The sequence below is a fragment of the Gavia stellata genome, chromosome Z (genome assembly GCF_030936135.1).
Source record: "Gavia stellata isolate bGavSte3 chromosome Z, bGavSte3.hap2, whole genome shotgun sequence".
Classification (NCBI taxonomy): domain Eukaryota; kingdom Metazoa; phylum Chordata; class Aves; order Gaviiformes; family Gaviidae; genus Gavia; species Gavia stellata.
The window spans coordinates 42,756,203-42,782,936 of NC_082637.1; the positions used below are offsets into that span (position 1 = coordinate 42,756,203).

Consider the following 26,734-nt stretch of genomic DNA (forward strand, 5'->3'; position numbering starts at 1 on the left):
AACATGTGCAGTAGTATGTATGCCATTTTTTGCTTCAGTATGTACTTAGTTCTCTGATGTTTTTAATTATTTTCTTCTGGTGAAAGATTTCTCTCCTACTTAGCAGGATTTATCTGAATTACAAAATACTGAAACGACTGTTAGAAACTACTGTGTTGTTAGAAACAAACATCATTTTGACTTCTACAGGATGAAACAGATTGGCTGTGGAGGAATTGATCATGTTTAATACTGCCTTGCTGTTCAAACAGCTTATCTAGATTGTAACATTCCATCTAGTAGTTACATTTGGAAATAATCAAATATATCAATATTATTTCACTGTCAATCAATTTTGTCATGTCAAAGCACTTAATTGGAGAAATCCTGTCTCAAGTTAATGATAAATGTGGTTTGCAAACACTAGCAAAATTATCAGCGAAGTTAATTTTTATGTCTACTTTATCACTTTAAATTCAGTGTGTGTACAGTATTTACAGAAATATTTATCTGTGCATCTTCATTTATTTTTTGTATGAGTTCTGTTCAGTGCTCAAAGGTAGAGAGAAACTGTCTTTCAATTCTTAAAAATTAGGATGAGCTGAGAGCGAACACTGGCAACAATTAATTTGAGAAAGTAATAACTGGATTTAGATTGAATCAAGTCTGTTTTTTAATTTATACTATACATACAGCTGTGCAATCATTTTAAGTGATTCATATTATTTCTCTATCTTCCCCCTCCAGACTCAAAGGTGCTTTTAAGCCTTAGAATATACCTCGTAATGTCATTTGTTCAGTTTTGTCAGAAGAATGATAGTTCTACAGTTACCTTTAATTTCACTGTTTATGGTTTTTAGGTGAAGGAAAAGAGCCTTATAAGATGGTGCAATCTATTTGTCTTGATTATACTTCTGTAATAATATCAGGTGGATTAAAAGCTTGATAGTCCTTAGGAGTCTTTCCTGAAATGGGAGGTCCTTAGCAGGGAGAAATCCAAAGTAGTGCCACTGATAGTGAGGCAAAGGCTTCTGTACGGTCAGCAGCAGTCACACCAGCAGAAGAGTTATTAAGCTGTTAGTACACACTGAAGGCAAGATGAGCCATGGTTTGTGCTGTCTTTTGCACAGCCAATAGTGAGAGAATGCTGGCAAAGTAGTTAGTTGATGAGAACTGATTTATGATGATGTGATAGAGGGAGCTGTAGGTGTGGTGAAAAGTTGTGGAGGCAGAAGCAGAGATAATTATAGAAAGAGACTTTGCTGGTTGCTAATTATCAGCTAGGTAATCTTCCCATACTTGTACATTTATGTTTTTGTAGATGTAGATATAAAAATTCTACGTCATAGTACTGCAAAATACTGGCTGTCTAAAATGTATATGTAATGTTGTGAATTAATCCTTAGAATCAGAAGAGGAATTTTATGATGCTCTAAGCAGTCCTGTGGAAGACATGCCATTTTTTGAAGCCCCATCTGGTTCCCTCAAGCGAGCTAGCAGTACAAGGCGAAAAAAACTACGTAAACAAGAATCTTTGAAAAATATGACAGAATTCCAGCTAAGGTTTGAAGTAGCTGAGGTACAGTTACTTTTTTTTTTTAATTTCTCTGAAGCACATCTGAACTGTAATTTTTCCCTGTTTGTTGCATTCATGAATCCATGTCTTCAGAAGTATCAGTTCGCCATTTCTTGCTGGAACTATTCTGTAGAGTTTTTTTCCAAGTCACAGTAGTGCTTCTGCATCCTTGTCATCACTGAAATGCTTTGATTTATCCACTTGATTTCCCAACTCATTTAATCACTGAATTTCCTTTACCTAACTATCACTCAAAAATCACATTATGTGTTTGTTTTTGCTTAAGACGTAGCTTTTGACATCTTTTTTCCAGATAACTGCTGTGGTCAGTGGGAAAACTTCATTAATGTTTCATCGTGTAACAAGCACCCTATTTTTCCATTCCAGTTTTTCCCAGACTCTGACGTCACACCTAAATCTGTAACATGTTCACTATGAGGTGTTTTATGCGTTCTTCTTGCTGTTTCAGACTTGGGAGGGAAAAAAAAAGTGTTTTACCCAAAAGCAACATTGTTCTAACTGCATCAGTTGATCTAGTAAAAGAGATCGTCTCTTGCCACTATCACTGCCTTTATCATTAGACTATCATGGTTATGACAGTGTTATTGCTGCTACTCACTGTATAACTTCACAAATAAACCGTACAAATTCAGTTAACTTTACAAATTCTGTTTTAGGGTAGGGCTTGCAGAATCATAACTAGCTTGCAACATATCTTATTATATACTACACCTTACAGAAAATACATAAAGAAATAAAATTGAAATGTATTGGCTTTTGTGTGCTGACAAGACCTTGTTTAAGAACTGCTAGTCTAAAGATAGCTTCCATTAAAGAATCTATCTTACAATCTATTAGAAAAAAATACAATTGAGAATCTATTAAAAATCACCTTCTCTGTTTGTTGGCTTTATAATTTAAAATTACTTACTGGGTTTGGTTTTGATTTTCCCTATTTGTAGAGAGTATTATGTGGAAAGAAGAGTACGTATCTTTGTTTTGCTTTGATTGTGAAAGACAGATAACAACAGCTCAGCTATGTATTTCTTTAACAACATCTTTGTCATTCATGGGTGAAAAAGTAGGAAATCCTCTCACTTGATATTCAGTGTGGGAATCTAACTCTGACCAGGAGAGTTCAAAGACATTCCAGTGAAAGCAGTAAACGCTTTATACTGACTGAAAAATCTAGTTTTGACTGGGTTGAACATTATTAAATGCTTTACAGAGTTGTTTTTTAAAAATACACTTACATGAACTAATTTAACTTTGGTATTACATGTGTACATGTTGGAATTTTTTGTTAAAATAGCAGCAAAGAGTATTCTAGCAATTTTGCATCTTGACCTGTTTATTTTTTCCAGGGCATTTGCTGTATAGTTAAATGATCAATACACATTAACTAGTAGAAAGTGTGTAAATATATGCCTCTATATGAAAACTAAGACAATAATCCCCTTCCTTTTTCTTCTGTTTTCTTGTTTGTTTGTTTGGGGTTTTTTAGGTCTTAATTAAATTGTGCCGTCTTACTGGTAATACTGAGACACCTGTGCTGCAGCTTGATATTGTAGGGTTAGGCACTGAACTTAAATTAAGAACATTTGACATGACTGCAAATGCTTTCCTTCGTGAAGTTTGTCTGCTGTGCCCAGAGTATATGGGTGAGTATTTATAGTCTGATCAAAAAATTATTCACAAATAACACTGTGAATTTGTCTTCAAAAAGGCTGTAGGGCTTTCTTTTGTCAACTGAGGAGAGATTTGCTTCCTAAATTAAATGGCAGGCGGGGGGTAGGCGGGGAAGGGAAAAGTAATTCAGGAGCTCATTCTCTTAGTAATGCTTTGGTAAATGTCTTCTAGCAGTGATGATTTTAGTAGAGGTATCTAGCTATTTCAGGTCTGCAGAAGAGGTTTTGTGATTAAACAGTAATGACAGCTAGTAGGCTAGTTTGTAGTCTATAGATGATTAAAAGAGTTGTAGAAAACTCGTCAATTTTTTTTCTTTAAAAAAAAATAATATTTTTCATTCTTTTGGGTTTTTTTAAGATGATAATGACAAGCCAGTTTACATAATTACTACTTTGGATAATGTAGAAGATGATCTTCTCACTCTGGAGTACATAAAGGTGAGAAAAGAGCAGACTTTGCTTTTGAATTGTAAGCCAATCATAAACAGTACAGTAATATTGAGCAATTGTTGAAGGTTTTTACTTACTTATTAATTCCTTAACATATTGAGCGTCATGTGCAAAGTCTATCTGCTCCCTAAACAGATTAACTTGTACATCCTAAATTGTAGTGGTTTTTGAAATAAATTCTCTCTCATGAAATTTGCAAACTTCTCCTGATTTGTTTGTTTGTTTTACATGCGCTTTTGGTGGAATAGGCTGATATTAATGGACCAGAACTGAAAACTGCCTATCAGAATGTTCTACAGAAAGTAAAGGTATGATATCTTTTTTAACAAAATTTTCTCATTGTGGGAAGAGAGGCATATTGGATGAACATAACTTGTTCTTTTAGGTGAACTTTTCATCTCTAGATGTTCATTTGCATACTGAAGCTCTGCTGAATGCTATGAACTATCTTAATAGTCTTCTACCCAAACAAGAAACTAAAGTTGCAGAAGAACCGGTCCATGAAAAAATAGAGGAGAAGAAGGATGTTCTTAAGAAATTAAGTAAGTTTCTCTATTGTTTTTTTTTTTTCTCTTTTCATTCCTCTCTCTTCACTTACTTAAGCAAGGAAGAAAATGGACATATTTTCTGTTTTTGTAAGCCTGTCAGTGACTTTTGAAATGAGAAATTTAGGGTATATTTACTTATTCACTTCACAGCCTTTTTTAATTTCAGTGGTAATAAGAATGTTAGCCATCAGAGTACTATGGAGTAGCAAGGGTATACTCTTATTCCCTGGCTCAAAAGTGTGTACGTGAGGAATAACTGTATAATTAATGAGGCAAGGTAGATGCTGCAGCTGTTTGACATTTCCTGAGGTAGAAAATACTAAGCATGTTTTTTGAAGATATGTGTTCAAATTCACTTAGTTATAATAATCTGCATTGAATGGTAGCTTACTGGCAGTGATTATGTTCCTAATGGTGTTCTCCCATATAATGAGAAAAGTATTTTTGCATTATAGCATTTGTGTGGAAAAGGTGTTTATAAAAAGTAAGGAAATAAAAGAACTTTATGGGTTAGAAAATTTAGCATGAAGGTGAAATCTTTCTGTGATAAGTGTATTAAATGTATTCTAGACACTTCTGTGCTTTCCAAGTAATAGCATAATTACCATTTTTCTGTAACTCTTCACTGAATTGACTTTGTACACTATCTTTCTGTGGTTTAGGTTTGCAACCTGCAGATAGGTACTCATTTAGCAATTTATTGATGTGTAGACATTGGTTGTAAACATTAGTACAAAATATACACTAGTGTATTTCATAAGCTCCGGGACGGTTTTGGTTACTAGTGATCTACTGATTTACTGAATGGCTAAATTCTGTTTGGCACCAATTTTGTAGGAATAATTTGTTGGAATTGCTGCTTTGAGTTTATGAACTGGCACGTGAATTTGGATTTACCTTGAAGTGTAACAAATAGGAAGTCCTTGCATGGTAGAAGATGGCTTGATCCTTTTCAATCTTTTGTTTTAAGAAGCTGGTAATAGCATTCATTAATACCAATTACAGTGTTTTAGGGATGCATAAGTAGAATATGAATTCCTGCAATTTGAGTGAAGTCTGGTAATCATCCTGTTTATCAAAGGTACCTGCTACTCTGTAGGTGTCTGGTTTCTATGTATAAATTTAGGGTTCCTAGCTCTCTTTGGCCTGCAAAAGCATTAACACTGTTGCATCCTGAAAGGTGTGCAAGCTAGTCAGTTATCCAACAATATTGGTCTGAAGGCATTATTCTGCTCTAGTAAGGTTAATCTCATCTCTTCCTATGTGCAGTTTTCTGACATAGTGGTCAAGACACACCTTTGCTGTGTATTCAAGGCACTGAGCGTATGCAAAAAAATGCCCCATAAATTGTCTTTTTTTTTCTTTTTTTTTTTTTTTTTTCCCCTATGATGAATTGAGACTTTTGATTGCCTTACAGTTATTTTTCTACCTTATATTTGAGGAACATCAATCTCTTGTGAATAACTTGCTTGCTATGCAGTTTTGTCATTCTCTGACCAGGAATTTGGCAGGTCTGATTTATTGATAATGCTGTGAAAGAGTAAACAGATTACCTCTATTTTTTTATCATGTGTCTGGGAGCTACTTTGAATGCTTTTATTAAATGCTCAACATTATGCCAATGATGTTAATTTCTGCTCTGAGAGGACGACTTTGAGATCTTTGCAATCATTGCTTGCTATTAATCATAAAACACTGAGGGTCCAGCTACTTAATAAAACAAAAAAGAAAACAGACACACAAAAGCTATGGTAGAGGATAATTCTCAAGATGATTATAGTTGAAGTATTGTAATACTTGTTCTGCATTACGGATTTCTGTAGTTCCCTCAGATGACTGACCTAGCCAACCCTCTGGTACACTCATGAGATCTTTCTGAGGCTGCCTGCATTCACCGATGTTTAGTTCTTACAAGCATTTCGACTTAAAATTCAGTACTAGTTTGTTATCTGTAAACCCCAAGTATCACATTTGCCATATTTGGTGAGGTTTTTTGAGAACGTTAATTTGTGCTGCCTTGTGTATACACAAATATGTATTTGTGCTGTCTAGTGTATACTCGTATTCAATGATTAATTCACAGTGTTGCTGAGGGTTGATGATTTTATTATGGGAGGTTGGTGAACTAGTAGCCTGATTGTGTTTTTTGAAGACGACTTTGAGACAGAAATGGTACCTGTATTAGGAAAAAAAATTCAAGCTTTTGGGTGCAGAGCTCTTCTTGGGATTTGGGTATTTGTTTCCCATATCTGAAACCAGTTATGTTAATTTTGTAAGTATTGTGAAAGGAAAGGTAGTCTGGAGCCAAACAGGTCATTAACAAAATGAGAGAAAATAAGGTTTGTAGTATCTTTACTACTTACAACTATTAAGTTGATGGTTGGACTTGATGATCTTACAGGTCTTTTCCAACCTTAGTGATTCTGTGATTCTGTGATCTGTTTTTGGGGGGGAGATGAAGGAATATGGAAGAGAATATTTGCTTTAGGAACGATGAGAGATCAGTTGGGATGAGATGTGGGAAGAGTATTGATATGTCATACAGCCATTGTCTTTCAGCTGATGATTTTTTATTATTCCATCAGCTTGTAGAGAAGTTTAGTTCCTCAGCTTGTTCTTTATAGGTCATCATTGCATCATAGAACTGAGAAGTAAAAGGTGGAATAATTGCTCTATGAAAAAAAAATTTCTTCCATTTAACTGTATTTTTTTAAATTATTTTTTTTCTGTGTGACATTGTTCTCATTCATGTTTGTTGTTTGATTTCAGTTATACAGGAACATGCTTGGACATTAGACAAAATACTATTTGTGTACCTATAATAGTCAGCGAAGTTAAAGTTCTGCGAAGTTTTTGTTCTGTGGCTTGCTGAGAGCTGTGGACAGAAGATTCACCACTTTTCTAGCTTTGAACCATTTTGCTATGCAGGCGAACACAGAGGTGTTTGGTATCTTATAGCATTCTTAGAGGCAAAGGATTAAATTAATTTCTTATGTATTAACATGCGACAATTCAGACTTTACACAGCTGAAAAGCTTTCATAGGTGATTCTCTTCCGTCCTTTTCCCCCATTCCTGTACAAACTAAACTTTGACTGAGGGTATTTTTTGTTTAATTTGCCATGGTTTTCTTCTATTAGCAACTTGCAATAAAATCACGTGGCTGAAGCTGGTATGTTTATGGAACCATAGGTTTATTGTGAGGGTTGAGAAAGCCTTAACATAATCACACACAATACTTAAATGTAATATCTCATCTGAAAATTTAGGTTGTGGAAAAACGTGTTGAATGTTTATTACTTTTAATTTTGCTGGTTTTAGCTTTGTATATAGATTGACTCCTAAGTGGTAAATTCTTATAGGTAAAGTCCCTGAATACAAGATGTGATATTTCCCTTTTGTCATTTGAAGTAGCATATAGCATCAGATTTGACTTTCAGAAAAAATGGACTAAGTTACTGGTTGAGTCCCTTTATCTGTTGACTTCTGTATTTAGCACTGTACCTGCAGATAATGTTGTGTGGCATCAGTCATGTCTACTCAAAATGAACAGAGATTATTTCTGTTAACATGAAATAGAATATTTTTACTCTTATTCAGTTTTGGGAAAAACCAAAAATAGACTAAATATTTGGATGCCTCTGTTCTGAAAGGCACTATATTTGTGCTTATTATCTTTTGCAGGTGTTGAGGTTGCCCATATTCATTTTGAAGGATGCCCACTGTCCCTTCTCTTCAGTGTCTAGTTATATTAATGGTATTTTTGTGTTTAAAACTTAGGTTTAGAAAATACAGGTTGTGGAGATGTAATAAAAAGTCACCTGCCCTATGTAAACAAGATCATTGTTTACAGATGACTAATTAACAGATCACATGGCGTATTGTATTAATGTTGCTATCATGTTACCACTATTTGAGGTAAACTGCTTAGTCCTGAATACACTGTCTATAATTTTGCATTGTGCTTTGTAAATGTATATTGAATGTTTTTCTTGCAGTTAATAAAATACTGATGTTGATTACGACAGTTGGTGAAGCACATGAGGACTTTTGTATATACAACCCTGTATATACAATTTCTTTGTGTCATACTCGCTAGTATGAATGCAGTGCATTTTGGCAATTCTGCAGGCTTAATACAACTTAGGCTTTGGGGAAGGGATACTAAAATATTACATATTCTCCTTGAAGAACTGTAATTTTTTTTTTTTTTATTTCCCACAGCATCAAAAAAATCGAAGTATGAAGATGTTATTGACCTCAATATCTGTGCGGATTTATCCTGTTTACGTATCTTTATTAGAGAGAAGAAACATAGAATAGCTGAAATTCACATTGAAGGTAGGTACAAAACTTTAATCACAAAGGCACAAAACTTTGTAAGCAGAATGGTCTCTAGATTTTGTATGTCTTTTTTTTTTTTTTTTAAGGTTTGGATAGCCAAGTGATCATGAAGAAAGCAGCAACAGAAGTGACTGCAAAATTAAAGAACATCATTATTGTGGATTCTGATGAGATGGCATTGTATAAAAAGGTACACATTTGCATGTATTATTGATTCCTGAATGGAATATAGAAGCTAGATTGAACTTACTTTGTGGACTCTATTCTTTAACTGTGATTTTATTTTTCCTCTAGTAATGTTTTATGTATTTGCTGTAAGCATTATTCTCTATAGGCAGACTGATTTTGCCCCTACAATCGGTGGTTGTTAAGCCATCATTGATTTTGTGCAACTGTGATGCCCAACTGCTCATTACGCTCCTTATTTTGTTGACTTCAATGGACAGAATTAGTTAAGCTGAGATTCCAACTGAATATTTTCAGCTATTTCAAAGACTAATTTTTTTCATTTATTGTTGAGATATTTGAAGTAAAAATGTCTTAGAAGCATGAGGTACTAAGTTTTATTTTGGAATTCATTTTCTCCAGCATAAGTTTTTACAGTAGAGATACTATTTTTTTTTTTTTTTTTTCTTCCTAAGGCTCTTTACATCACAGGAAAAGAAGTCTTCAACTTTAGAATGATATCCTATGTGAATGCTACAGATGGCATTGCATATACAAATATGGAAGTTGTTGACAATCGTATTTACCTAACTGTTGGGTGTATTCAAGTAGTTTTTGTCAATAAGTTTGTTTCATCTATTTTGGTAAGTTAAATTTTCCAGATATATTCCTTAGCATTCAAATAAGATTGTCAGAGCTAGAAAAGGATAAAGCATCCTATATGGGGTGGTGCCCATTTGTGTAAGAACTCTTATATACTATTGTAAAAACTTCACTGGGATTGGTGATTGGGCCATTTACTTTTCTTCTCCATATATTTGGTATTGTGGAGTGGGTGGCTAAGCAACAATACTTGCTATTATTAGTAATATTTTTTTTCTTTAAATGACCCATGGCAGCTTTTAGATATATATGCTGTTCATTGTTTATAACACTGAAATAGAAGAAATAAACCATGAAAATTAATGCCTTTTCCATAAATTCTGCTAAGTAAATCTATCTCCATCTGAGTAAATAAAACATAATTCATACAAGTCATGTTACAAGGTCATTGCTGTTACCATCTGATTTGCCAAATATTTAGTATGGAAATTTATTATTATATATATGCATACTTTATTATACTTTGGGGGGGAGATTATCCTATTAAAGAATTCAGAAAAAGTACATAGCAAAAATAGTCTCTTAGGATGGTTTGCTATTAAAAACCCCTATGATTCTTAATGTTTTTGAAGTAGTTTAAGTCTTAATAAAATTCCCAAGATCTGTATTTTTTTCCTAGGCTTTTATAAATAACTTTCAAGCTGCCAAGGAAGCTCTTACTGAGGCAACTGTTCAAGCGGCAGAGAAAGCAGCTACAGGTGTAAAAGAGCTAGCAGAGCGTAGTTCCCGTTTGGCACTAGATATCAATATTAAAGCACCTGTTGTGATAGTTCCACAGTCAGCAATGTCTGCGAATGTCCTGGTGGCTGATCTTGGTCTAATCACTGTGAAGAACCAATTCTTTATTGCTAAAACAAAAACACGGTATAATCTCCCACCTGTTGTTGACTCTATGACGGTGAAATTGAGTGAACTAAAGTTATACAGGTAAGATTTTTAAAAATTCATGTAGTCCTTTTGTGATACTTCAGTTGGAGAGCTTTGAGAAGTTGTTACTAAAATAATGAGTTAATGGTTGGTGGTTGACAGGTACACTATTATCTTGAAATATAACTGCAAATTAATAAAGATTTTGTAAAAGCAATTACTATGTATGGTTTAGAAGAAACAGCAATCTACAGATCTTTTAATAGAAGCAAATGTCTGTTTAGGGAATATTGTGTAGAATAATAGACTTATGCATCATTCACTACTTTGGGACAGGTTATACCCATTTGTACATGGCTATTTTGATGGGGTTTTCAAGCTATACATGGTAGGAAAGGTATCAAGACAGATAGCCACAAAGAAGTGTTTGAAAATGGGCCTTGGTGCAGGGGATTGGGAGAGGGAAGGGAAGGGGATTTTCAAACACAGTTGAAGAGTACTGAAGAAAGAAGGATTTGCTCTCCAGTGGAGAGCAGGTAAGATGTCCTAACTTGCAAGAAATTAGTATGTTGCGTGCCTGGTATGTGCCTGATGTGTCTTGTCCCTGCCAAGAAAAGATGTCTAGTTGGTGGGGTAAGGCTTTAACTAGAGGTACTAAGAGTAGTATGAAGACTGTTTTACATTACTATTCAAAAAGGTGAGGAAGAGACAGAAATGTGTTTGTCAGAATGTGTAAGTGAAGTATGTCAAGCTGGGAGTATTTTGTTTTCTGTTCACAGATCATGCTACGAGCAGGGTTCATTGCAAACTGAAGTACAGTTGCTGCAGCCACTCAATCTGGAAGTAGCTGTTGAACGAAATTTAGCTGCTGCATGGTATAATGAAGTTCCTGATATTGAAATATCTGGCCGACTCAAGCCTATGAATGTAAGCACTTGTTTCTGAAAGCAGCTGTTAAAATACCTGTGGAAAATGGATTCATTTTTTTGTCCATAGAAGTCCAAGTTCCTTAGTTAGGGTATTGTTTGATTTCAAGGCACAGAGGTAGAGTGGATTTTGTTGTTTCATGGGGAAAAAATAAGTGAATAGCTTTCTGTTCTGGTCTAAGCTCTGTATTTCATCTGTGATACTGCAGACAGACTTTGTGCTATATATTACTGTTGCTGGTTAGAAATGGGTGTGCTGTTATAGCCTTCTTTTACCTGTCAGTTAGCATCTTTCAAAGAAGGATTGGAAAAAGTTGGGGTTTATTAGTCTGTTCATTAGGAGTGCTATCACCTGCTGAATTCATACCCATGACAAGCCTGAGTATGAGTTAGTGCATGTACTCATTTAAATTTAACATCAAAAAATATAAAGCCTGTCAGTTGTACAAAAAAACCCCAATTTGCCAAATTTTGAAATAAAACTAGTAACCATTACTGTAAAGTACCTTGTGACTAAATGTGGATAAGAATTTCGGGTGACTGTAAGTCAAACTATACGTGTATGACTTTTAACATTCAATTTCTAAATTACAGCTTTGTAAAGAAGGTTTGTGGACAAAAAAACCAGTATGAATGACTTCTGATTCCTAGAAGTTGGGTTGTGTGGATTTGAGAAAACAAATGAGAAAACTTTGTGGAAGTAAGGTGTTGTGTGGATTTGAGAAAAACATTTTACTTGGTTCTTTAGTCTCCTAAACAGGGAGGATATTAATTTTGTTTACCTGTTTATTTGTAAACTGAGATTTTAGCTAGCAAAAGTTTCATGAACTGAGTTTTACTGAGTTTACTAACAATCTTTTTTAAAGCTAATTCTCAGTCAGGAAGACATTACCACAATATTGAGGACACTAAATGAAAATATAGGTGGAAGCTCTGGTGCATCAACATCTTTACCAGAACCGAAAGATACGACTAGCCATTGTAGTGATATGCGTAGTACTTCACAGCACTCTGCAGGTAAGGTTTTCTGAAATTACATGTGGTCTATCATTTTCAGGTATTGCTGTCAATTTATTATTTCTGTTAGAATTGTCTTTATGAAAGGATGCCAGATTCAGTTTTTTTTAACAGTATGCCTCTATTATCTTGACATTGTGTTTTGAGCTATAACCAACAATAATGATAATGAATAGGAGCAACTAGGCCACTGTAGTGAGTTTTATAGCATGATGTGTTTTAATATAAGGACTGTTTTTTTCTACTGGCAATAATGCAGTGAACACCTGAAAGTCTGTCAGCTGGATTTGGTAACATCCCAACTTTGGAAAATCGCTCTGTTACTCTTTTTCCTGTGTATTCTGGTTCTGTTGCTTTTCAGTTTTAGATCTATTTGTCTTGTCATAATGATGGCATCCCTAAAAGTTGTTCCTATTCAGTAGGCATCATTGCCCATAAACTGTTCAGCACACACTAAAAAAAAGCAAGTAAGGTTAAGAAAAGAATCTCTTGTTGAACTCTTCTATTAAATGTGAAAAATAGCAAAAACGTGGCAAAGTTGAAATGAAAGTGAACTTGTATTCTTTGTAACATTCTTGCACACAGTACTGTATAACATTAAGGGAAGTTGTTATATTTATGTCTTAAAGATGGTAAAAATTGCACATAGAATATATAAGTGGAGTATTTTATTTTCTCAAACATTGTGTGATTTTTTTTTTTGCCAAAAGTAATTACAGAGAGCATGATAAACATATCCTAAGTGTGGGTGGATTTACATGTGGAGGAAAAGGGAAAGTTGTCTTTATAGTCATTAGTGAGGATGTTTGTGTTTCTGGGTTTTTTTTTTTGTTTAGTTGGTTTATTTCTTACTTGCAGGCAGGTAATTTTCTGTAATATTAAGTGTTTTTCTAATTTCTGAAAGGTGTAACTGTTGTGACATCAGCTGTGGTGGAATTGCATTCACCTATGAAAATAAAAACAACACTAAAACTGGACTTCAGATTCGACTCTCTGACTTTAGTATTGTATAGTCCAAATTCAAAACAGGTAAATATAATTTTGGTTACAAAGAGAAAGAAACAGCTTTAAGGTTGCCTAGAATCCTGGAAATTCTGAACAGGAATAGTTTAATTTATGAGCAGAGAAAGTGATTTCTAGCAATAGTCACAAACATGATGGAAATGATAAACAGCTATTTTAACTAAATCACGTGGCAGATATTACAGGAAAGAGAATAACCAGTGGTAGCACATAATACGTGGCATCTTAAAAATTTGATGAAAACTTCTTAGTTTAAAATACTATTTGGGAAGAAAAAAAATGCAGAGGGATGCAACGTATTCTTTAGTTACACACACACATGTGTGGACACACACATATATAAATAAAATTGTAGAGAGAGATTTTAAATTTGTGTTACAGTATGAATGCATTTTTGTTCTTGGCTTAAATTTACAAAACTTGTCAGCAAATTTCTGACTAAAAGTTTGGTAATATTTTATTGTAAACTTAGTCTGTTATTTTAGATTTTGAACGATTTCCCAGTATCTGGCTAAACACTACGTAGTCATAAGAGACAAAAACTTAATTTCTTATTTGGCTTCTTTGCATATACTATGTATTTTTAAACAGCAAAAAAATGAAAATTGCGTATGACAATTCTACTTTCCTTTAAACATTTTCTCCCTCTTGCTAATGTGAACTTGCTTTAGCAAGCTAGTAGAATGGTAAATCTTTGCTTTTTTTCAGTTTTCTCTGTATGTTATTGATTTTTGTTGTCTTTTTGAATTACCAGTGGGATTATTTAATATATTATTATTAGAAATCTTACCAGTCAGAATAAAGCTGTATATCACACCTGTTTATTTCCATTACCTGTAAGCAAATCTACAAACATATCTTCATTTGATTTAAACAGGTTACAAATTTGGATCAGAGAGATGACCTTTTGAAGCTTGCAGAGTTTAAGTTAGTTCTGATGTCAGCTGCTGTCAAAATGTTATCAGATGGTTCAATGAATGCTTCAGTCAAGCTGGCAAACTGTACATTAGATGATAAAAGACAGTCAATCCAGAAGGCTACACCAAGGTCTGTATTTTGACATACATTACTTTTTATTGGAGTTTGTCAAAGAGTTCCAAATGTTTCCATTTTAGTATTCTGTTAAAAGTGCAATTGTTTTGGTGTAGGTGGTTCTTAAAGTACATGTTACTGTAGACTTATGTGTCTTACTTGCCTTTTGTTCCACATGTTGTTTATGAGACCAATATAAATGCTAGAAGCAAACTTTAAATATGAAATAAACCAAACTTTAAATATGAAATGAATAAATGCATATGGAAAAAAATTTCAATTTCAGCTTTAGTAAACCACTGGCCTAAGAATGAGATTTTGTTTTTTTTTCATGAAGAGTAACAAACTTTACTCAATTATAATACTTTTGATATGTAAACAAGGAATTTTGATGGTTTGACTTGTTAAATTTATGAACACCTTTAGTTGCCAATGTATGGGAGTCCAGTTAGTTTTGAAGTTCTATAGAATTTATGTTAATGTTTTTATCGGTCATGCTTTAAAATTTTTCGTGTTACTCTTTAAATTCACTGCTGTTAATGTATTGCAGCTGGAGTGAGAATCTTGAGTGTTTTTCATTATTTGTGGCTGCTTTTTTTGTCTCATTAAATGCCGCCTTAATGGTCTTTCAGGATGGTGGAAATGAAACATGGATTTGAAAAGAAAGTTATGGTCGATATGAGCTATAAGCAGGGGAGAGATGGCACTGTTCTTGATGTGATTGTTCAAGAGATATACCTTTGTGCAAGCATGGAGTTTCTACTTACTGTTGCAGATATATTCCTAAAAGCTAATGCAGAAAGTGCTGCTGCACAGAGAAATCTGAAACAGTCATTACCTTTAAAGGAGCAAGGTATATGCTGGAAATATTTTTAAATTTGTATTTAAATGCCCATTTAATTTTGGTATTATAATACTATTTTAAAAATTACAATACTCCTTTTATGCTATTTCCTGTGTTTGTGTGTATAGAACAGCTTGTTTAACCATTGATTTTTTTTTTTTTTTTCTTTGCATCATGGAAATCGGTTCGTGTCCCTTGGTCTTTATTTCCAAATGAAGCTTTGTCTCACCAGACAAAGTAAATACCTAAAAATGTATTAAATAAATAAAATGGGAAAGGACAATTACAGCTGGCACTCTATAGATTTGTTGTTGGGACTGCAAAGATAGCCAAAATGTTATAATAGTGATTACCACGATCATAATTTTCATCCTTCCTGGGAATAATAGAACATATTATATTATGCTTAAATATGAATTCAGATATTGCTGCCTGGAAATGTTGCCGTTCCACTTGTCCACTGATCCCTACATCAGGAAACAGGCTTATATCCTGAGTGCCCAATATGGTCTTTCTAGTGCAGATGTCTACCTGACATCAGAAATTAATCCATTAGAGCATCGGAGCAGGAAACGGGCTATTTATGCTTCTAGGCCTCAGGTAGTTCACATCAGATCTGCAAAGCAAGTCCCTTTTTTTTGTTTGTGTTTTCCTGTACCCTAAATATCTTATTTGTGTCCACCTCAGCTAAGCCTGCTGTGATTATTTAGTACATGAACAAAATCTAAACAAATTAGGAAGTCTTACATAGAAGTATAGTGGTACGGCAAATGGTTACATGTAGCACTAGTAAACGCTGCATTATTGTCCTATGGAAAAACATCTGTTTTGGGGCTCCAGAGAACAGAAAATGTGTTCAGCGTTTTCATAAGACCCTATCATAGCTGGCTGATGTAGATATTTAGTGAAGCTGATACATTTGCTAGTGTCACAGGTAATAACAGTGGTGATATGGTTATCCTTTCCATTTGGACAAAGAAGCTTTGTGGAATCTTTTGTTGTATCTGAAAGTAATTAGAGCTTTAATGGTTTTGTATCTCCAGCGAAGAGCTTAGAAATAAGTCCGTTGCAAGGATCTACAAGTTTTCTGACACCAGTTATGCTAGATCTTATCACTAAGTCTTTAAAACTTCTGTATAAGTTATGAGAGATGCAGATGACAGTTGAATCTTTGAACAATTGATCTAATTTGATTTATATTTTTGAAGCACCTGTGCAGCCTGTATCTACAATGGAAATGAACATTGTTGTTAAAAATCCAGAGATTGTGTTTGTGGCTGATTTAACAAGAAGTGATGCTCCTGCATTGGTGGTTACAACACAGTGTGAGATCTTCATTAAAAATAGCCCTGAAAGGTATAGCATGACAGCTGCTGTTAAAGAGATACAAATGAAAGCATGCCCATTTCTTCCAGAAAAAAGAAAAGGGAACATTACTACGGTGAGTTTGCAAATGTCTAGTTTGTATTTAAAAGGTGCTGTGAACTTACACTACAAGAACGCAAGTTATTTCTGAAGCTTTCATCATTAGAATGTATATTACAGACGTATGAGTAAAATTGCGTGGCTGACTTATTTTGTTGATTTTATTCTGTTTTGTCTGATATGCCAAAAAGTGTCATCTTGATCTATGTCTTTGAGGTTTGCTTTGTATGAAAAGCTAAAATTAAGAGCCCAGAGGAGTAAAATGTCAATAATCTCTTATATCCCATGTAAGCCAAATAAATAGAATTTTATGAGTGTACACTATTTCAAATGCAACGTAGTAAATTTGGAATACTTTCCGTCTGAAACTTTGCATTTAATAGATGTAAGTGAAACAAAGGGTCACAGATAGAATTGGAAGTACGTATTATGAAATAGATTACTTACGGTATGCTGTTCATAAATTCCTTTGTGTTAAGGTCCACAGATCCATTATATTAAAACTGCCTGTTTGTATTTTGTCTACCCAAGGAGTAACGTGCCACAGTCTTTGATTGCATTAATCTGTTAACATTCTAGTCCTTGAAGTGATGCGCTTGCATTGATAGCCACAACACAATGGAAAGTTGCTTAACTTAGGGGTTGGCCTGCTGGAGAGGAGCTCTGTGGAAAGGGACCTGGGAGTCCTGATGGCCAACAGGATGACCATGAGCTGTCTTTGTGGCCAAGAAGGCCAATGGCATCTTGGGGTGCATCAAGAAGAGTGTGGCAAGCACGTTGAGGGAGGTTATCCTCCTGCTCCACTCTGCCCTGGTGAGGCTGGATCTGGAGTACTGTGTCCAGTTCTGGGCTCCCCAGGTCAAGAACGACTGTGGCTTGATGGGCATGGTGCTGTGTGTGGTGTTGGGTGGGTTGGTTTTTGGTGTGGTTTTGTTTTTTTTTTTTTTTTTTTTTTTTTTTGGTTGGACTTGATGATCTTACAGGTCTTTTCCAACCTTAGTGATTCTGTGATTCTGTAACGACAGGGAACTGCTGGAGAGGGTACAGCAAAGGGCTATGAAGATGATTAGTGGTCTGGAACATCTTTCTGATGAGGAAAGGCTGAGGGACTTGGGTCTTTTTAGTCTGGAGAAGAGAAGACTGAGGGGGGATCTTATCAAGGCTTCTAAATACTTAAGGGGTGGGTGCCAGGAGGATGGGGCCAGTCTTTTTTTGGTGGTGCCCAGTGACAGGACAAGAGGTAACAGGCACAAACTTGATTATAGGAAGTTCCATCTAAACATGGGGAGGAACTTCTTTACTTTGAGGGTGGCAGAGCACTAAATGGGCTGGCCGGAGAGGTTGTGGAGTCTCCTTCTCTGGAGATACTGAAAACTCACCTGGACACATTCCTGTGCAATCTGCTCTAGATGAACCTGCTCTGGCAGGGGGTTGGACTAGATGATCTCAAGAGGTCCCTGCCAACCGCTATCATTCTGTGATTCTGTGACTTCCATTTCCATAGCTGGTGAGCGTGGCACAAATGCGGCTAGCTTTTCAGAAAGCAATTAGAAGGCTTCTCACCGAGCTTTCCCCATTACAGTAATACCTTCTGCCAGAATCTCCTATCTCAGACTGTAGAAACAGTAAAAAAGACCTGTATCTGACAGGATGCTTGTGCTATAAAGAGGGAAAAGACTTCAGAGGACCTTAGTTTTGATGCTTAAAACAGGATCTTCTTTGAAAGATTCAGAAAGTTCTTGAGGGAGTAGCAAAGGTCAAAAAAGATGATGTTCTCTGCAGGTAGCAGCATAACTGCCCCTTTTGAAAACATGTACATAAGGAAATCTGTGAACCCAGGTTTTCTGTAAACAATATGATTTCAGTCTAGGAAAATAAATCAGAGAAACAGCGATTCAGATGACGTTCCATGGCCGCCTTTAGTCAGGAAAGAAAATGTATGATATGAGGTTATACAAAGATTACAAGATTTTTGAAGGTTGATACTGATGTCAGGATTCTATATTGCCTAAACTCTGGGCCCACTAATGATGGATGAATTCATCCTCCTGATGAATAGGTTTCCCCTGATACCCAGGAAACTAGCCTCTGGATTTAGAGTAGCACAAGTGATGAGGTGGTTCTTGTACATTTCTCACATGTACCTTGGTCTAAAGAAGAGTATGTTATTTTTCATTCCTGTCTGTACAGAGAAGAAGAAAAAAAAAAAATCTGAGCAGCAGAGGATAAAATAATAATATGGACAACAAATTCTGTTAGATCAAACTTATTTGGGAAAAGTGTGGTAAAAGTGTGTCAGGATTTTTCTATGCCCCCAGCATCTGATTCAGATATGGACAGAGATGTCAGGAAAGATTGCAAAATCAATATTGTTTGAAACTACCATTTTTGAAAGACTTATCTTCTCAAGTAGGGACCGGAGAGCAAATTTTCTTGTCAATACAGTATCATTTAGAGTCTAACTACATCTGAATGCTTTATTAATCACATAGCACTATGATTTTGTTTATAGTGTACCTTAGATTTGGTTTTAGTAAACCTTGGCAAGTGGGAGTATGCAAGGACTGATTGTAAAATAAAGCTGGAACTGAGTGATTGTGATTCAGACAGTGATACATTTATTCAGGAAAACTCTAACTGTTGTTGCTGTGTTGCCCTTAATTCAAAAGTCTGGTTCTCCTCAAAAGTCGCAGGCATGGTGATGTGGTGTATTTGAAGACATCTGCAGACTTTAGGTAAAGAATGGAGTTACTGAAGTGTAATGCATTTTACTCTAGCTAACATTTGAATCTTTAATGATTGAGAATGGCTGAGGTGATGCTTCTTATACTTTTTTCTTTACGTTTGAACACATTGTTAGTGTTCAGATTACTCTTAATTTTGAAGAACCAAATAATGGTTCCTTTTGGTACTTTTGATATGTAATATTTAAAAGTATATGATTTTCAAAAGATTTTTTTTCTCTCTTTAACATGTGTTTTTACTCTTTTGTATAGGTATTACAGCCTTGTGACTTCTTCTTTGAAATGAAACAGTCAGGTACTAATCCACAGACAGCTGATCTCACGATTAAATCTGTAACAATAAAAGTAGGTAGACTTTTATTGTGTTTTTAGTTCTCTGCTACTTCCAGCTCAGAAGGCTTTGAAGTTGCTTGTGGGATATGTTTCTTAAAAAAAATAAAATCAGGAATGACTGAAGTGGGGGATTGTTTCTGTTCTTCATCAGGTCACCTACCTGTTTAGCATGTGAAAATAAACAAAACGGAAAATTAACAACTGTGGCACAAGGCGCTAGTTTTGGAAACTGTGTTTTATAAAATGGCCTGATGTGCAGAGATAAGTTGTTAAGTGTTCCGGTAAAGCGTTGGATGATGTGGTTTGGAAAGCTCCCATTTGGAAGAAAGGCAGGGGTTGAAAATCTGAATAGGTTGAACTGTAGCTTGTGGAAAAGAATGAGTTTTCAAACATAAGAGTCCTGTAGAGAATAGAAGTGTTTTGTTAGTGTAACATAGTCATTATAATTTTGTGTCTGAAAGTCGCTGACTCTTTCCTGTACAAGCTTCTCATTTCCAATTATTTCAACTTCTTATTTGTAGGTTTCACCAATAATCATAAACACAGTAATTACTATTACATCAGCCCTTTATCAAACTGCAGAAACAACAGAAGAAGAGATTAGTCAAATTCCTCCAGACTTGTGGAATAAGAAAGATATAAAAAATCTGAAAATGTGGTTTCTTGAAGAGTCAAATGAACATGAAGATACAAATCCAACCGCTGAACTGGTTCCCACAGGAGAGTCATTGAAATTGAATATAGAATCTGTTTTTCTAACACTTGAAGCTGGGGTTGGGCACCGAACTGTACCAATGCTTTTAGCCAAGTCCTCATTTCTTGGAGAAGTCAAGAACTGGAGTACTCTAATCAACCTACGTTCTCGTCTTGAGCTAGAGGTGGGGAATCCTACATTAGAAAGAAAAGTTTTCTTAAGATGTTAAACCCATTATGTTACTTAGACAGTAAAAGAAAAATAATCCATATATTTGATGACTAAACTCCTGCAGATACATATTGTGGGAGCAGGATGGGAATGAGGTTTTACGACAGTTAAAAGGAAAATGTATTGCATCAGACACGATGTATTAATGGCAGTAATTGGTGTTATACAATCTCACATTTACACTCTATACAGGTTCCCAAAGGCCTGTTGCATCAATATTAAATTCTGGAGTAGCAAGTGGCTAAAACTCTTTGACAATCTTAATTTAAGATTACAGTAGGCATTCATGTGTCATTTCTATAAAATACTCTGTGGTACCAGTATTGTACATAAAACATCCAAACTGGCTTGTATTTGGAAATTACGGACATAAAATTGAGTGGTTGTTGTAGGTACAGTTTCCCTTATGTATAGTGCTTTAGTCTTCCAGTGCCTACAGTGTAAGATAAAATCATATTTTAAGTGACACACCTTATACCACTTACTTAGAAGTGGGTCTTTGTGGTAGAGACCTTATTTATTTCTCTAATGCATTTGATTCATCTTGTGGTGGGAGCTGAAAGTGCAATCTGATTATAAATTTTTTATATTACCAAAGTAATTAACATAATTGTAAATCAGAATTTTAAGTCTTTTAAAATCTGTAGAGCTTTCATTGATTTAACAGTTGTATGTAATTTCCTAATTGACTTCTGCATTTTGGTAGGTACACTATTTTAACGAGATGTTTGGGGTGTGGGAACCTTTGCTTGAACCACTAGAAGTTGAGAAGACTGATTTATTCAAACCGTGGATTCTTGAAATCAAGGTGTGTTTTCCAAAGCTGAACTCAAATCTTCCATTTCAATACCTTAGAAAAAACAAATGGTCTGCATTTCTCTCTTGCTGAGACTAATCTAACAATTTTGTTCCTTCTTGTTGGTTTCTGAGACCTTTTCCCTCAATTAGTGAATGAAACCAGCTCTTGCACCAGTGAAGATCCAGACTCACAGATCTTTTAAAAAAGTCTTTCAGGTGACAAGAAAATTTTATTCCAGTTGCACTAGATAATCAGAATGGCTTTATATCAGTTGCTCCTAAGTTAGGTTATATGCTAAAGATGCATTCAGTGACTTTGAAAATATAGAACACTCATCTTGTTCCATGGTGGTATTTGTAGCAGAAATGTATCGGAAAAACTGATACCTGCTATTGACTAGCACAAAGTGCGCTGTGGTAATAGTACTCTTACCACTTCAGTTCCATCTTTCGTATAGAAATAACCTAAATTCTGGTCTCAAAGTAGATAAGCATTTATCTAAGGAAGGGAGATACTGCTTTTTTTTTTTCTTATTCTGTCTTAACTGTTCTATTGCATTATTTTCTGTTTTTTCAAAACCTTTCAAGTATTTTTAGTCTGAGAGGTTGCTCAGAATGGAAAAAACACTCTTTTACTAGGACTGTCATTATCAAACAACTTTTTCCAGTAGTGGCCTCAGAAGGGTAAAGATTATGGACTGAGATAGTGCGATTAAGAAATTGCTATAAAATTATTCCAAAGAATTTTCCAGAAAGATATGAGACCTAATGCAGGAGAAAGGTAGAAGATGGCGAGTCAAACCTCATATCTTATTGCCCAGATTTGAAATATAATGTTTGAAAATACATAATTTCCAGAAATGTTGAAGGCCAGAAAATGTATTCCATGTTATTTTTATTTTTTTCCTTCAAACAAATGAAAACATACAAAATAAGTATTTGGTTTGGAAACATATAGAGACTAAATTTGGGGTTACTGTTTTAAGAATAGGAAATCAATTATGTATAATAGTTTTTACAGTGGTGTTAGATATATTAAGATGAATGTTTTCACACAGCATTTACTGGATATGTTAGTAGTTAGTATATAAGTGTATGTTCTTTATTTTTGAGTAATGATAAATTCAGCTACTGTTATTGGAATTTCATTGACTTCTGAAATATATCTTTTGCCTCTTGCCTTCTTTATTCTCTTCCTCTTTTGTTTTTATTTGAGAATAAAAACCTGAACAAAAAAAGGCAAACCATGGCAGGACATAGAAGTGGGAAAGGGAGAGAAAAAGACTCTTGAGGTGAAACTTGTTTCTACAGAAGGAGTGGTCAGATAAGAATTCTTTAAAAAAAATCTCCTTTCAGATGAAGAAGAAGGCTAAAAAAGCGTTGGTTGAATCAGATGCAGAAGAAGAAAATTACAAAGTTCCAGAATATAAAACAGTAATAAATGTTTCCTCAAAAGACCAGCTGAACATTACACTATCCAAATGTGGGCTGCAAATGTTGAGTAACTTGGGCACGGTAAGAAAGATTACTTAAATATGCAGTGTCAGAATTGTTAAATGAATGTTTGCACAGATTGTCTTGATGAAGTTTTATTCAGTATATTTGTGGTTTGTATCTATACTTTGCTTTCTAGGCATTTGCTGAAGCAGCTAGTCAAACTTCAGACATCTTCAAAAAAGACCGAGCACCATTTGTAATAATAAATTCTTTAGGACTTCCCATCACGGTCTCGCCTAGTGATTCCTTTAGTGTCCTTAATATTGAATTTGGAGCAAAAACATTTCATTTAAGAGATGGAGAGAATTTAAATATGGAATTTGTCAGAACTAAAAATGAGAGTGACCAGTTCACAGCAATGACAACTCTGAGCAGCAAGAGGTTTTACATTCAGATCTGTAAGTTCCAAAGTTCGTACATATTCTGAGTTTGTAAATACTGCATGATGCATACTACTGCATCTTGTACATAAGATGAAAGGAGTGTTTCTTTGGATTCTAGATGCGTGGCAGTATTTGAAATCCTGCTTTAGTCTTCACAGATAAGTTACATGTATCATGCTTGTTAATTTTTATAGCGTAAATTTTCTACTATGAAAAAGATTAGTTACTTAAATAATTTATTTGATAATTTTACTGCAATCAGATATTTTTGTTTGTATTCACACATTAATGCAGAATTAAGCTGCCCAAAATAGGGGTGTTTTTGGTAGAATTCTGAGGTCTGTATATATGTATGTTCATAAAAGAATTTACTCTTAAGGGGAATGTTCTTAAGAAAAAATTGTTTTAAATAGAGTAAAACACAGTTAAAGCTGAAAGTAAAATTTAGCTATTTTTAATGGCGTATGTGTTAACAATTTAAGTTGATTTGTTGTAATGACAGTTTTTCAAAACTGAGTTTTCAAACTGGTCTTGACTGTATGATTTATTAGCTGAATTGTTTTAGTAATATATATGAGCTATACTCTGTTAATAAGCCATTACATCTTGTTAACATTTCTCTTTAGGCACCAATTTTATTTATAGTGGCAAAACCCACTTAAATATTTGAGTGGTGGACTCATTTACTTAAAAAAGAATCTTTGCTGTTTCTTTAGTAACACTACAAGATTGGCATATTAAAAGCAGTGATTGTACTTCTTCATCTGCTTTAAAAATTTTTTTAATAGATCAAATGATACAGAAAATTCTATTGAATGCAGATTTCTGTCTTTCAAATGTATCTTTATGCTCCTTTTGAGTCTTTCATTGCTCGTCTTGTAAATTCTAGGTCCACTTAATCATTCCACTGTGGAAAAGATTCCATTGACGAAAGTGGGTCGATGTATTTACAGAGTGAGACACGAGGAATCCGGTGTTGAAAGGTCCATTGTCTGCCAAATTGACACTGTTGAAGGAAGCAAGATGATAACTATACGTTCTCCTATTCAGGTTATTGTATTTCCATACATAATAATTTCATTATTATTTTAATTTTTTAATGAATTAAAATGATCCTGTAGTCTTTAAACAAACATTTAAAAGACATACCTTAAAAAACTTACCGAAACAATTCATATAACTTTGCTGTTGTGGAATATGAGGTAGTTTAGAAGATATTTTCAGGGATAAAAAGCTTTTTCAAAGTGACAAAGACAGGGGATGGGGTTGGGGTGGAAATGGACCAGATTTTAGATCAGGATAATTCATCAGTAATGTTTTCTCATACTAGCTCTAATTTCAGTCTTGTTGAGCTATTTGCTTTGTGTGAAGTGATAAAACCTCTCTTAACCTTACCTTGGTTCTATCAGATTATTTCTTCTTCTTCATCCTGTACCATTGATACATGAATTTCAAATTTAGTACCAAGTGAGCTGAAAAGTATTATTGGATAGTATTTTTGATAAACAATATATAGTTTACAAGTACAGGGATGGTCCAGATATTAGTGTTCTGTAGTGATAGTGTACCTGTTATACTTCATTTGCTGCTTTTGCACAGAGTGGTTTATGACTTGGTTAATAACCAGATTTACTGTTTTATTTCTCCCCAAATTAAACTTTAGTTTTTTCTGCCAGAGCTAATAATTAAATTAAATTAACCCTGAAATAAGAAAAAAAAAATGTTTGCGAAGAACAAGAGAACTATATACGCCCCCAAATTATAATGGGTGTTGATGGTTTAACTTTAAATATTTGACTTGCCTTGTGTTTTCTGCGGACTTTGACCCGCACACCCTTGTATCTGTTATATTTTTAGGAAAGAGTTCTTTGGAAAGCTATTATATAGTTCAGATTTACATGCCTTTGGTTTTACAAGGCTTTATGTTTCTCCTTGAAAAGAATTTTACAGCTAATATATTAATTTCATAATTAAAATGTAACATTAAACTGCACAACCAAATCATTTAAGGAGATTTGCTGGTACTAGAGATAGGTCTTTTGAAATACCTGACCTTTAATGGTAAATGGGTAAGATAAACAAAGAGAGAGTTCTCATTCTGTGCTCTGTTAGGCTCAAAACCCTTTATCTTTCCAGTTTTTCCTGATGTATGTTGCTGGATTTTTATTTCACATAGATAAGGAATCATTTTTCAATCCCGTTAAATGTTTTTGAGGAAGGAAGATGTTTAGGGACTGCTTCACCAGAAAATGAATTCAACATACCATTGTCCTCGTACAGGTACTTTATTGCATTGTTCTTTTATCATGGAATATGCTTATACATTGTTGATTATTGTATCCATACAATTACACCAAAAAAAATGCTTCCCTTTACTACCTAATATTGTACTGTCTTGTTGGGTAGGATCTTCTCAGAGCATCTAATCTGAGTTAAACAGAATACTATTTAATTCTTGAATTAGAAGGCTTTTGAAATCCATTTTACTGAACAACTTAAATTAGCTAAGTTACTTTAAGAATCTGAGCCCAGGTGCTTCTGGAACACACTGATTGTTATCCAGACAGTACAGATTTTTTTTTTAGTGGAGTGATGTCTGGTGATGTATTACAGCTTTTATTTCTTTTTTTTTAAAAAAGGCGGCTTTTGACTTTTGTGATTCTGAAGTAAAAAATTGAGACTAGTACATTTAAACTTTATCACAGATATAGAAAAAGACTTGTCAACCTTAGAAAGACTTGGCTTCCAGTATAGCTATGCCATTAGCACCTTCAAGCTAATACACACTTAAAACTGCAAAGAGTTTGTATGTACAATTTAGCTGATCTGTCACCAACTTTCAGGCAGATAAGTTTGCTTTGATTGTTTTTTATGATTACAGAGACTTTTTCCTTCTGTTTTCCCCCAAATACTCTCCCCATTTTTTTAAGATGACAGCTGTGTATCTTTTTTTGTTAAATAAGTTACACTTCACTGTAGATAATGTAAATTCATTAATATTTCTAACTATCTGTATTTTATGTAATAAGCTTTAGTGACTTTCTGATTCATTGCATAGATATATGGGTGAGTTCTACTAGGCAGACAGGAAAAGTTTACTAACAAAAATCTTCAGTCAAGGAGCAGCTTATTGGGTTAAAGCAGTTGCCTTACAAAAGCCATGTGTGTAAATAATCCATAAACTTGATGCTTTATGTGGCTGGAAAGAAGGGCACTTTCTGCGGATCTGTCATAGGAGTGAATTGTTTTTCCAGACCTTTTCCTTGAAACAGGAATATAGCAGCACTTGTAAGGGAATTCAGTAGCCTCTTCATAAGAATCTCCAACAGTCCCTTCTTTCCAAGGGAAGTATGTGGAGATACGGAACAAAAAACCCCAACTGGAACAATTCCATGAACTTCTGGGATCCAGACCACCTTTTTCTTCCTCCTTTAAGCAAGATGAAGTCAGGCAATGAATTACTGTCAGAAATCTTCTGAAATCCAAATAATACTAGAATGTTAGTGTT

The 26,734-nt window shown here is 34.5% G+C and overlaps 1 protein-coding gene across 1 annotated transcript in view; it reads left to right on the forward strand.

The window, feature by feature from the left end:
• VPS13A (vacuolar protein sorting 13 homolog A) overlaps positions 1-26,734 on the forward strand; it is a 105,596-nt gene that overhangs the window by 39,522 nt on the left and 39,340 nt on the right. Inside the window, exons 25-46 of the mRNA XM_059833918.1 lie at positions 1,386-1,558; positions 3,060-3,216; positions 3,602-3,681; positions 3,942-4,001; positions 4,079-4,235; positions 8,465-8,581; positions 8,671-8,774; positions 9,226-9,393; positions 10,032-10,339; positions 11,059-11,206; positions 12,072-12,222; positions 13,127-13,251; positions 14,123-14,292; positions 14,910-15,130; positions 16,330-16,562; positions 19,543-19,635; positions 20,145-20,501; positions 21,255-21,356; positions 22,703-22,861; positions 22,980-23,241; positions 24,116-24,276; positions 25,403-25,506. Coding sequence (XP_059689901.1) covers positions 1,386-1,558; positions 3,060-3,216; positions 3,602-3,681; positions 3,942-4,001; positions 4,079-4,235; positions 8,465-8,581; positions 8,671-8,774; positions 9,226-9,393; positions 10,032-10,339; positions 11,059-11,206; positions 12,072-12,222; positions 13,127-13,251; positions 14,123-14,292; positions 14,910-15,130; positions 16,330-16,562; positions 19,543-19,635; positions 20,145-20,501; positions 21,255-21,356; positions 22,703-22,861; positions 22,980-23,241; positions 24,116-24,276; positions 25,403-25,506 — 3,610 coding nt within the window. The remainder of the gene's footprint in view (positions 1-1,385; positions 1,559-3,059; positions 3,217-3,601; positions 3,682-3,941; positions 4,002-4,078; positions 4,236-8,464; positions 8,582-8,670; positions 8,775-9,225; positions 9,394-10,031; positions 10,340-11,058; positions 11,207-12,071; positions 12,223-13,126; positions 13,252-14,122; positions 14,293-14,909; positions 15,131-16,329; positions 16,563-19,542; positions 19,636-20,144; positions 20,502-21,254; positions 21,357-22,702; positions 22,862-22,979; positions 23,242-24,115; positions 24,277-25,402; positions 25,507-26,734) is intronic.